This window comes from Lepisosteus platostomus, chromosome 1 (genome assembly GCF_059453375.1).
Source record: "Lepisosteus platostomus isolate fLepPlt1 chromosome 1, fLepPlt1.hap1, whole genome shotgun sequence".
In the NCBI taxonomy this organism is placed as follows: Eukaryota; Metazoa; Chordata; class Actinopteri; order Semionotiformes; family Lepisosteidae; genus Lepisosteus; species Lepisosteus platostomus.
The window spans coordinates 62,962,763-62,975,356 of NC_142611.1; the positions used below are offsets into that span (position 1 = coordinate 62,962,763).

General features: G+C 47.9%; 1 protein-coding gene across 1 annotated transcript; it reads left to right on the forward strand.

The window, feature by feature from the left end:
• The first annotated feature begins 2,452 nt into the window (after positions 1–2,452).
• prim1 (DNA primase subunit 1) lies at positions 2,453–11,057 on the forward strand. The gene is made up of 13 exons (XM_088633443.1): positions 2,453–2,745; positions 3,323–3,480; positions 3,720–3,826; positions 4,687–4,760; positions 5,152–5,288; positions 6,026–6,084; positions 6,371–6,480; positions 6,991–7,076; positions 7,511–7,643; positions 8,467–8,536; positions 9,444–9,550; positions 9,701–9,799; positions 10,310–11,057. Exons 1-13 carry the CDS (start codon positions 2,625–2,627, stop codon positions 10,327–10,329), a joined length of 1,281 nt encoding a protein of 426 aa, XP_088489569.1. The 5' UTR covers positions 2,453–2,624; the 3' UTR covers positions 10,330–11,057.
• Positions 11,058–12,594: the final 1,537 nt, after the last annotated feature.

A 12,594-nucleotide genomic window follows, 5' to 3' on the forward strand; every position in this document is an offset into this window, starting at 1 on the left:
CATTTCAGGCTTCAAACATAAAGATATAAATTTTTTATTTTATGTGAAGAATCACCAACAAGTGGGACACAATTGTGAAGTGGAACGAAATCTATTGGATTTTTGAAACTTTTTTAACTAATAAAAAAATGAAAAGTGGGGCGTGCAAAATTATTCGGCCCCTTTACTTTCAGTGCAGCAAACTCACTCCAGAAGTTCAGCGAGGATCTCTGAATGATCCAATGTTGTCCTAAATGACTGATGGTGATAAATAGAATCCACCTGTGTGTAATCAAGTCTCTGTATAAATGCACCTGCTCTGTGATAGTCTCAAGGTTCTGTTGAAAGCGCAGAGAGCATCATGAAGACCAAGGAACACACCAGGCAGGTCCGTAATACTGTTGTGGAGAAGTTTAAAGCCGGATTTGGATACAAAAAGATTTCCCAAGCTTCAAACATCCCAAGGAGCACTGTGCAAGCGATCATCTTGAAATGGAAGGAGTATCAGACCACTGCAAATCTACCAAGACCTGGCCGTCCCTCTAAACTTTCAGCTCAGACAAGGAGAAGACTGATCAGAGATGCAGCCAAGAGGCCCATGATCACTCTGGATGAACTGCAGAGAACTACAGCTGAGGTGGGAGAGTCTGTCCATAGGACAACAATCAGTCTTACACTGCACAAATCTGGCCTTTATGGAAGAGTGGCAAGAAGAAAGCCATTTCTCAAAGATATCCATAAAAAGTCTCGTCTAAAGTTTGCCACAAGCCACCTGGGAGACACCCCAAACATGTGGAAGAAGGTGCTCTGGTCAGATGAAACCAAAATCGAACTTTTTGGCCACAATGCAAAATGATATGTTTGGCGTAAAAGCAACACAGCTCATCACCCTCAACACACCATCCCCACTGTCAAACATGGTGGTGGCAGCATCATGGTTTGGGCCTGCTTTTCTTCAGCAGGGACAGGGAAGATGGTTAAAATTGAGGGGAAGATGGATGCAGCCAAATACAGGACCATTCTGGATGAAAACCTGTTGGAGTCTGCAAAAGACCTGAAACTGGGACGGAGATTTATCTTCCAACAAGACAATGATCCCAAACATACAGCAAAATCTACAAAGGAATGGTTCACAAATAAACGTATCCAGGTGTTTGAATGGCCAAGTCAAAGTCCAGACCTGAATCCAATCGAGAATCTGTGGAAAGAGCTGAAAACTGCCGTTCACAAACGCTCTCCATCCAACCTCACTGAGCTCGAGCTGTTTTGCAAGGAAGAATGGGCAAGAATTTCAGTCTCTCGATGTGCAAAACTGATAGAGACATACCCCAAGCGACTTGCAGCTGTAATCGCAGCAAAAGGTGGCTCTACAAAGTATTAACGCAAGGGGGCCGAATAATTTTGCACGCCCCACTTTTCATTTTTTTTATTAGTTAAAAAAGTTTCAAAAATCCAATAGATTTCGTTCCACTTCACAATTGTGTCCCACTTGTTGGTGATCCTTCACATAAAATAAAAAATTTATATCTTTATGTTTGAAGCCTGAAATGTGGCAAAAGGTTGAAAAGTTCAAGGGGGCCGAATACTTTCGCAAGGCACTGTATAGCGCTTTTCTGGACACTCCACTCAAAGCACTTTACAGGTAATGGGGACTCCCCTCCACCACCACCAATGTGCAGCATCCACCTGGAAGATGCGACGGCAGCCATAGTTCGCCAGAACGCTCACCACACATCAGCTATCAGTGGGGATGAGAGCAGAGTAATGAAACCAATTCATAGATGGGGATTATTAGGAGGCCATGATTGGTAAGGGCCAATGGGAGATTTGGCCAGGACACCGGGGTTACACCCCTACTCTTTTCGAGAAACGCCCTGGGATTTTTAATGACCACAGAGAGTCAGGACCTCAGTTTTACGTCTCATCCGAAGGACGGCGCCTGTTTACAGTATAGTGTCCCCGTCACTATACTGGGGCATTAGGACCCACACAGACCGCAGGGTGAGCGCCCCCTGGTTTTTCCCAGGAGGTCTCCCATCCTGGTACTGACCAGGCTCACACCTGCTGAGCTTCAGTGGGTTGCCAGTTGTGAGTTTCAGGGTGATATGGCTGCTGGTATTGCTGGTCAGAGGGCTTAAAATAAATTTACCACGTTTTGTGAAAGTACCTAAGATATAACTATAGTATACTCATTCCAGAAAATGCTGCGTTTATTTTTTCCATCAGTATAGATCCCCCCAGTCTTAATGTCAGGTGTTTGATCTGTTCTAGGCAGTGCCTTCTGACGTATTCAGTTATTTGTAATGTGGTAGCCAATCAAATATCAGCGTCCTGGCAGGAAGACGTATTGGTACCGTGCGCCGCTTGTGGATTGTGGGAATTGTAGTTTAGAAATGATCTACTCGTAGCAATGAATATGTGAGACACTTGCTTAAAAAACTACATATCCCACCAACCCACGGAGATTGGTTGTGTTGTTGGGACGTCCTCCTCGATTCTTTCCCGCGCTGTTTTGTAAGTGTGCAGCTGTCACCGAAAGCAGAGAAGCGCGTTGTGGGGTTGTAATATTTTTAACGAGAGAGCGATTCAGTTTTGCTGTCTAAAAGCCCCTTGCCACAAACCCGCGCCTGTGGTTTTTTTCTGAAATGCTCAAATTAGCTTCGGCCAGTGAATATGACCCTGCCTCTCTCCCGGATTTGTTACCGCTGTACTACAGGCGTCTGTTCCCGTTCTCGCAGTACTACCGCTGGCTTAGCTACGGAGGCGGTGAGTTTCAAAGCCTCGGAGGAAATGTGCGAAGTCTGTCTGCGTTGTTTTAACTATAACTAAACTTTTGAGTTTTTAGACGTCGGTACTGACGCCAGCAAATGATGCGCAGTTTTCCATTTGCCCCGTCTCGGTGAAGTGCATGCTGTTCAGGAGGCAGTAGAGCGCATTAAATCTTTTTTTTTTCTGAGTACTTAAGCCTCACATAGTCGAAAATCGATATACATAATGGAATGTCATTTATTGTGTTTTTTTCTTCTCTTTTTACCATAGAATAAACCTTTACTTGTTCCTTGGCAGCCTACGCATGCTGAGGCAGCTCCCTACTTGAACTATGTCATTTATTACACCTGTGTGCTCACTAGCTCATGGATTTAGGAGGAAATGTGTGAGACGTGCACTGGAGTATGTCTAGCACGTTGCACATGTGAGGGCAATGGAGCGATCAAGTTCGACACATGCTTTATCTGGGCAAGGTTTGCATGAAACGTGTGGCCGAAGTTTTGAATATTAAGGCAAAGTTTGCAAAAGCAAATAGATAAAATTCCTGCCTCTCTCTCTCTCTTTCTTCCGTCAGTGGTGAAGAGCTGCTTCCAGAACCGGGAGTTCTCCTTCACCCTGAAGGATGACATCTACGTGCGCTACCAGTCCTTCAGCAGCCAGGGCGAGCTGGAGAAGGAGATTCAGAAGATCAACCCCTACAAGATCGACATCGGCGCCGTCTTCAGCCACAGGGTTGGTCTGTCTGTTTCATGGGATCCTGGGGTTCTGACTGCCTCACCCGGCTCCCTGTGGCTGGTAGACTAACAGCAACCTCATTTTCAGCAAGATCATCAGTCTTCCAGCCCAGGTCTTAGCTGGTGATGTTGCCCAGATTTCCAGTAGCCCTGCGGACCAGCCGCCTGAGGGGGCAGTCGGTACGTTTGAGTCAGTCTTGTCAGTGAGTTTGCTCTTGTCCCACTTTCTCTCTGCAGCCGAACCAGCACAACACGGTGAAGTCTGGGACCTTCCAGGCGCTGGAGAAGGAGCTGGTGTTCGACATTGACATGACGGACTATGACGATGTCCGGAGGTGCTGCAGGTATCCTGGAGAGGGAAGCCCTGCGGAGCTGGTGGGGGGCGGTTAGGTGTAGGGGCCTGCTGACATGTTGGAGCTGCAGTCTTCCACTGTCTCTGTTCCCCAGGGCATATACACCTCCATAAACCCTCCCAAACGGTCAGCTCTTCCAGGCTGAGGTGTGTGACGTGTTGTAGGAATTGTCGATTTCCAGTGCAGATGCGAGAGAGGGACGAACCCTACTGGCTTCCAGGTCACTCTGCCCAGTCAGCTGGGCAGTTTTTGAATCACTCAGCACTCCGGTCCCTAACTCTGCTGCAAATCAGGACCAGTCCTCTGGCTCTGCTGGGATTTATTCCCAGTCTCTCAGGGCTCAGAGCTCAGCTTCAGTCCCTAACTCTACCACACAACAAGACCAGTCCTCTGGCTCTGCTGGGATTTATTCCCAGTCTCTTGGGGGCTCAGAGCTCAGCTCCAGTCCCTAACTCTGCTGCACAACAAGACCAGTCCTCTGATGCAGCAGAGCTGTACACTGTCTGGACTTCGGAGGGTCATTTCTGTAACTCAGTCAGCACCGTTACACCTGCACACCTACCAGAGAGACTCTCTTCCGCTAATGTCAGCAGGACTGAGAAAACCAGAGAAAGGTTACACAAAAAGACTGGGCAGTTTCTGAATCCTCCTTGAGTTCAGGACAGATGGGACAGGAAATCCCTGATCCCTTTGTCCCGAAACCCCATGCTGGCTTGGGACAGGCGCCAGGTATCCGCTTTCCACCGGACGTTGGCGTCCGTGTCTGCTCCCCCCGGGGTCAGAGAGCGGGCCTTTTGATAAATTCCACACCTGAACGAGAGTAAAGGCTTCCTCTCCCTGTTCTCCCGCAGTGCTGCCGACATCTGCTCCAAGTGCTGGACCCTGATGACCATCGCGATTCAGATCCTGGACAGAGCTCTGAGAGGTAGGGCGGAAGAAGACAGGTGGTCCGGGTTTTATAGGCCTGTATAGTTCTCAACCTGCTGAAGAGCTGGAGAAGAGGTTAATGGTTGGTTGGTGGGGGGGGCGGGGGTATTGAAATAATTAGTTATTTAAATCCAGCAAATTAAGAGTAAGGATGGGTCAGGGTGGGGACATTGTAAAAATAGACCCCCAAAATCTGCAAAATGTTCTGAGCGTGGATTTTGATTGAAAGATGTAGTTTATCAATATATTGGCACATTGCCTTGGCTACTGCTGTAGTCTTTGTTGTGGAGGTAAGAAGGACAGAAATCCCACCCCTTGAGCACCACTGTAGGAGTCTGCCTTTCACTCTTCCGAAGTGTAACCAGACGGGCCCTGGTTTCTCTCCCCAGAGGACTTTGGGTTCAAGCACTGTTTGTGGGTGTACTCGGGCAGGCGAGGGGTGCACTGCTGGGTGTGCGACGAGGCAGCCAGGAAGCTCTCGGCGACGGCCCGCTCAGCAGTGGCTGAGTACCTCAGTCTTGTGAAGGTGAGGTGGGCGGGGCAGAAGGCGGGGGGGTCGGGGGTCGGGGGTCGGGGGTCGGAGGGGGGTGAACCAGGAGGATGACCTTGACTTCAGTCGTCAAGATCTTCCGGGGAGTGGACTTCCACCCTCAGCGCACTTCAGGATAAACACCGAGAGGTCAATCGGAAGAAATGGCGGATAAGAAACTCCTTACATTGACTAGAGGAGTTAAAATAATTCTAGTTCCTTCCATTCATGTGGAGCTTCTCATGGAAAAGTATCTCAGAGTACTTTTCGTATCGCAGGAGGCTCTTTATCCAGCACTGAAGGGCGCCTGCTGCTTCAGGTGGACTTGGCGGGGGGGTTGGGGAGACCAGACTGTACAGCTCAGACTGGAATTGAGCCAGGATACTGGGGTTGACACCCCTACTCTTGTAAACACTGTACTAGGGTCTTTAGTAACCAAGTACCCAGGATCTCAGTTTAACATGTCACCTGAAGGACAATTCCTTCAGCTCTGTCCCTAGTCTCTCTACTGGGTGTTTGGTTTGGAGTTTCTGGGCCAGTGTGGAAGTGCGCCCCCTACTGGTGCACCAACGTCACTTATAGCAACAACCTAGTCTTCCTTGAAGACAACTCATGCAAATACAGGAAGAATATACATATTTAGGCTGAATTTGTTAATTCTATCAATATATGAACTGTATTCCCTTCAATATTCTGTTGTGAGTAAAGGTGTGCTTCTCTCTGCTTTCTGACAGGGTGGTGAGGACACAATCAAAAAAGTGCAACTGCCTGATCTCATTCATCCCTTTGTCATGTAAGAAAAACTCCCTTTTCTTAAGACTGAGCCATTTTGATGTGTGAATCTTGGACTTATGCTTTTTCCATCATCCTGTTTGTGTGGTAGGGCAGGTTCTTCATTGAATAATTCCTGAGTTTTGATCATTGCATCTTCAAAAAGTACTTATTCAATTAGCAGTTGACACCCTCAGCAGACAAGTGTAACAAGAGTCATCTGATCATGAGGGTTACAATGTTAACTTGCTTGTGTTAATCGCTTGGCTTTAAAAAAGAATGAGAGTGTCTGACTCTCTTTTCTGCAGGGAATCGCTGAATGTGATCTCGCGCTACTTTGTGGACTATGCTGTGGTCAAACAAGACATCCTGGGCAGCAAAGAGTCTGTCGACAAAGTGCTGGCCCTTGTGCCAGAAGATATCCTTTCCAAAAACAGCTGTCTGTCTACTCCCCCTCTTCATAGATCAGAGATGTTGCTGCACTAGAATCAGTCCATTAAAGAACAACCGAATACATTCTGCACTGATACAAATGTATCAGTCTGAAGAGGGTGTCCTGCACTAACAGGCAGGAGGAACTGAGTCTCTTTAGTCTGAAGGGAGTGTCCTACACTAATATTCTGAATTAATGTCTTTAGACTTGAACAGAAGGTGAAACACTGAGTAGAGATCACAAGTGGACACCAAGGGGGAAGTCCATTTAAAACTGAGAAAAGGAGGCACATCTTTTCACAAAGGGTGGTGGGAGAGTGGAACAAGCCACCCAGCTATGCTATTGATGATGATGCCTTGGCTACCAAACAAGCTTGATGGGATTAGTGGCCTGCTGTTAATCTCCTCGCCTGTGACCGTTCTTGAGTTCTTGTTGAGTGAGCGTGTATCGCTTAGTTCCCAGAGCTTCAGGGTAGGTCCTTGACTTCCTACCCACATGTGAAAAAGGAGCTGAAGACTGACTTTCACAATGAAAAGAATCCCGTCAAGCGCTGGGATCGCCTGGTGTCTCACGTGGAGCGGGTGAGTGAGGAGATGGCAAAGCCACGACCTCTCCGTCCCTCTCCCAGCGCGTCTGTCCGTCTCTCTCTGTGCGTCTCCGGCGCCGTGGCTCGACCTCCTTGTCCGCAGAGTCGAGCTGCTGTGACATCCTTAAGGGATGAGCAACTCGATGGCTGAGGGACAGCTCTCGTGTTCCGGTTGCCTGTCCTCTCTATTGAATATAATCAGGCTCCTTCATTGGATGAGGAGCCATATCGCCTGTTTTTGACTTAACATGTGGTTCAGGCTCTGAAAGAACCTGGAACCCGGAAAGCAGCGTTCTTCTCTCCCAGGGCTGCAGGTCCACAGCCTAGCATGTTTCAGTCCGGTCCTCTGCGACGGAGACTGTGTGTAATTAGGTCCGGTTACCAGTTAGCTGTTGCGGTTTTTGTGATTTCTCGACTCCTCCCGAGCAGCCGCAGGGGAAGAAGGGACAGCAGGCGGCCAGGGAGATCATGCTGCAGTACTGCTACCCGCGGCTCGACGTCAACGTCAGCAAGGGGGTTAACCACCTGCTGAAGAGCCCCTTCAGCGTCCACCCCAAAACAGGTGAGGACGGCCAAGCAGAGCCCTGCTGTGATCTCCTTTTTCTGTTTTTTTTTTATGCAACAGTTTATACATGCGTCTTCGGAAAGCTGCTTATTCCGTGAACTGGTTCCCGAATTCCCGGAGCACACGGGGCAAAGTGGGTCTACACCCTGGTGGGAATACCTCTCCACTGCAGGGCACTCGCGTGTACAAGCACTTTGTAAAATCAATGTTGATAAAAAAACAAAAAATATTTCCTCAAAATATAAGAACCCCTCCGAGTCTCTGTGCGACTGAACTGGACATTTCTACTGGTTTCCAGCAGGAGTGAGGTCTGGAGATTGTTCTGGCCAGGAAGGGTGATAGGAGACTGCTCCTCTAGCCCAACCCCACACACCGCCCCCTACTGGGAGGGTGTTTTTGTCATAGTCTTGGGGTCCTCATATTTTGGCCGGTGCAAATGTGAAAACGGTGCTCATCTCCCCTGGTGCTGGAGTTAACGTCCTTCGGGATCCGTAGGACAGGAGTGTGACTGGTTTCACCAGTTTTTAACAGGAGTGAGGTCTGAGGATTGTTCTGGCCAGAAAACGTGGAGGAAAACTGTCATCTCCTCAGTCCTACCCACAGATTGCCTCTTCATTTGACTGGGGAGTTCCTAATCATTTGGCCAGATTGTACATTATAATACCTGCAGTCTTTCACAGGATAACATTAACATATAGCAAGAAGTGTGCAAATTCCGGCCCACTGTATAACGATTGAGGGACGGCTGAAAGTCTATCGATGAATGAACGTCTAGTGAATCGCGCAGGTGTCTGACCGCTTATTTCTCTTTTTCAAACAGGCCGCATATCGGTGCCCATTGACCCTCGAGAGGTGGACCAGTTTGATCCCTTTGCCGTCCCCACGATAAGGTGAGCGTCTCTTGACCAGGGGGGTGTGGGACGAGCCCCGAGTGGTCCGGGTGTCGCTGGTTCCGACCCGGGCTGTGTTACTCTGTGATACCGGGATGCAGCGTGGTTTCTGCTCACTGGCCACTCGAGGGGTTTTGCGTTGACACATCGCTCACATGTTCCGGTATCTTTTCTCGGAAAGAAAATCAAAAGCGTTTAAATAAAGATATTAAAGTTGTGGTGCAGTAGCAGTTAGCAGTGCTGGGGCCCTGGGTTCGATTGCAGACCTGGGATGCTGTCTGCCTGGAGTTTGTGTGTTCTTCCTGTATTTGTTTGGGTTTCTTCTAGTTGCTATAGTTTCCTCTCACAGTGCAAAGAGATGCTAGTAGGCCAATTGGCTTCTGGGAAAACTGGCCCTGGTGTGAGTGTGTGTGTGTCTGTATCTGTGTGCTCTGTCATGGACTGGTGTCCTGTCCAGGGTGGACCTCTCTTTGAACCCATTGCTTGCTGGGATAGGCTCCAGCTCCCTCGTGACCCAAGTGGTTAGGAAATTGATGGATGTTAAAGTTGTGTAATACACTAGTGAGGCTTCATTTCAGGTATTGAGCACATTTTTTCTATGTTATAGAAAATATTCAGGAAGGCCTTCACAAAGTCAGCCCAGCAGGTTTCTTAAATAATAACTGGATCACAAGAGGACACAAGTCCAAACTGCAGTGGCATGTCTTTACACAAAGGGTGCTGGGAGTGTGGAACAGGCTGCCCTGCCGTGCTGTTGAAGCCGATACCCTGGCTTCTATCAAGAAGAGATTAAGATCCTCAGATCGCTTAGCTACTATTGACCAAACGAGCTGGGTGGGACGAGTGGCTCCTCTCATTTGTGGCTGTGTGCTCGCTGCCATAGTCACCCTTGGGCTCTTTTGCACAGCCTGATCTGCCAGGAGCTGGACCGGCCTCGTGCTGGAGAGGAAGAGGAGGAAGAGGCGAAGGACAAAGAGAATGAGAGTGCGCCAACAGAGAAGAGAAGAGTGCGAGGTGAGCGGGTTCGAGCCACCGTCCTGTGCACCAAATCCTTTCTCAGCTCTTCGCCCCGGAGCAGCGTTGTACCAGGGTGTAAGAAACTGAGCTCTTAGTGAGATTTTTGAAATGCCTCAGTGTTAAACTGCAGTGTCTTCATCGGCACAGACTACAAAAAGACGAGCCTGGCCAAGTACGTGCGAGTGTTCGAGCAGTTTGTGGAGAAGATGGAGCGCGCTCGGAGAGGGGAGCTGCTGAAGAAGAGCGGTAAGGTTTCCGGGAAAGACCGGAAGCAGAATTCCGACTAGACTTGTTCTCCCATCTTGTGCGTCTCTGTCTGACCAGGTGTGCCTTGTCAGTTCTAAGTGTGGGGTGTTATTAGATGTCAATTAGATGTCAGTCTTTAGATTTGCTCCCAGAGGGAGGAAGTAAGGAAGTCAGCATTGCTGCCTCACCGTTTGCATGTTCTCCCCTTGTTCACATGGGTTTCCTCCAGGTGCTCTGGTTTCCTCCCACGGTTTAAAGACATGCTTGTAGGTTAATGATCTTCTGGGAAAATTGGCCCTGGCGTGAGTGTGTGTTTTAGTCCGCGTCCACCCTGCGATGGACTGGGTGTACCCCGCCTTGTGCTGTTGCTTGCTGGGATAGGCTTCGGCTCCCACCACGCCTCCGTTTTGGACGGGACGGTTAGAAAATGGATGTGAAGAAGCAAGTAAGCCAAACTCATCCGGATCCTTCATGCTAGCTGGGATTTAATCCCTGTTTTTTTATTTCCAGATCTCCAGAGAGACTTCTAAGTGTGTCTCCTGAAGCCAGCAACAGATGACACTTGCCGACACGGATAGGATACGAAAGGATTGCGGGATTGTGGGGTGTCCCTGAGCCAGACCAAAACAACAATGTGAAGTACACCGCCCCTTCTGAAAACATCGCTGCACCACAAGCATGTTGGTCTGACCTCTGACCCACATTCTGGTCTTGGTTTGCACACCCAGAACTTGCAGACTTCTCTCATTTCTGTTTTTTGGTTCAGCTCTCTGCAAACATGTCACCAAGCACAGGATTGTGTAGAGGAAATTGGAGGTTTAGATTTTGTCCAGACTTGAGTTTGGTTAGAAGAGAAGAACATTTCAGTTATATGTAGTGCTATACTAGAAACAGGGTCCTGTGCCATTATATCTCCAACTGACATCCTTCCCCATGACGATTTCAAATGCAGTTCTGGCTATCATGTTGAACTGGACCAGATAAACGTTTTATCCTGGAGGGTGTGGAGGCTGAAAAGATAATAAATAAAATGTAAACTGTCTAAAATGTATGTAAATATGCAATGTCTATTATTTTTTGCAGTTAACAATATTTTCTCGATAGATTTACAATTGTAACATTGTTTTTGTAGTTCCTTGGTATTAATTATTTTTATATGTTCCATAATGTACTGGTAAACATAATGTATATGGTTTTCTAACTCATTGGATATATTTCTGGTGTAATTAAAATAAAGGCCTAGAGCCTGCCATTTTCATTAAGAGTCCCAGTTAAATCCCTCACGTCCCAGAAAACTCATTTTCTAACCATTTTATATAATGCAGGGTTGTGGTGGAGCAGGAGATAAGCAATTGGCGCCAGACAGGATACAACTGGACAGGACACACACACACATGCATACTAGGGCCGGTTTTACCAGAATCCAATGGACCTACCAGCACGTCCTTGGACTGTGGGAGGAGAGTCATGCGAGCATGGGGAGAGCATGCAAACTGCACAGATGGCACCCCAGGAATTGAACCCAGGACTCCAGTGCTGTGAGGTGACAAAGTTAACCACTGTGCCACCATGCCACTGCCCTGGGTTGGACTGATGTCCTGTCCACGGTCTATCCTGGCTTGTGCCTCTTGCTTGCTAGGATAGGCTCCAGCTTTGCCACAACCCTGAATTGGATAAAGCAGATTAGAAAATGGAAGGAAACTTTACCTAAGCCCAATTGAACAATACTGGAAACCTTCTCGAGCAGTCCTACTCCCACCATCATGATGAATCCTTTTCTATACCAAACAAAGGCTAAATGACGCCTATGTGACGCTCACCCTTCACCAATGACCTCATTAGTTCACCACATGTGAATCGATGTACCGGCTCAAGGCCCAAACGCCCTCTAGCTAAAACTAATATGGTCACTTCTGTTGGGCTGCACTGTGTCAGATTGTGTTCTGACTTGTTGACATTTCAGCGTACATAACGTTGCGCAGAACGTAACCCTTTACAGATGTGGGGAAGTGCCTGTACGTTTTAGGGGAAAAAAAATAGAAATTGGAGAATAATGCTTTGAACCCAACACTTTTCGATTTGAAGCCCAGAGCACTTGTAAGCAGGTGCTGGCTGGTGCTCAATGATATTTGATGGGTATGGGAACTGCTCAGTCACAAATACATTGAGCATCACAAGGTACCATCTGCATCACTGTTACCAGGAAATGCCTGGGTACGGTTGCACCAATATATTTTTGAACTGACACTGTATAGGTGAAATCATCATTGTGTCTAACGTGTTTCATCAAGAGAGTGGATCCACAGAGAGTCTTCTCTGAAGCTCACGGGTAAGTTGTGTCTGGCTACCACAGGAAGCAGAACAAGCTGTACCTCAGAAAGATGTTCTTTTGCATTGCTCGTCTTTCAAGAAAGCTGTCGTTGAACAAGCAGCAGGAGGACACGTGCTATCTTGTCAGCCCTCAGGGAATGGGGTCCCAGGACATGATCAATGATCTGGTGATTTGATTGAGCAACAAAGTCAGTCACTCAAAAGGATTTGATCAATTTTTTTTAAAGTTTCTCTTGGTACTCAGAATATTAGTATGAGGGGTGAAACTTGTGTGTAAAGTGATCCCAAGGAATTCTTCTGGATCTGGCCTGCGACAGCTGTGTTCTTTATTCGGCGTTCATCTACAAGGCACGAATCTAGACTTGGAAGACTTCTCCCTGGTGCTGACAACGGTGTGATGAGGGAGGGATTGCTGCCATTCAAACAGTGGCTGATGGCCACACCCAGCCCTCTGACAGACCAGG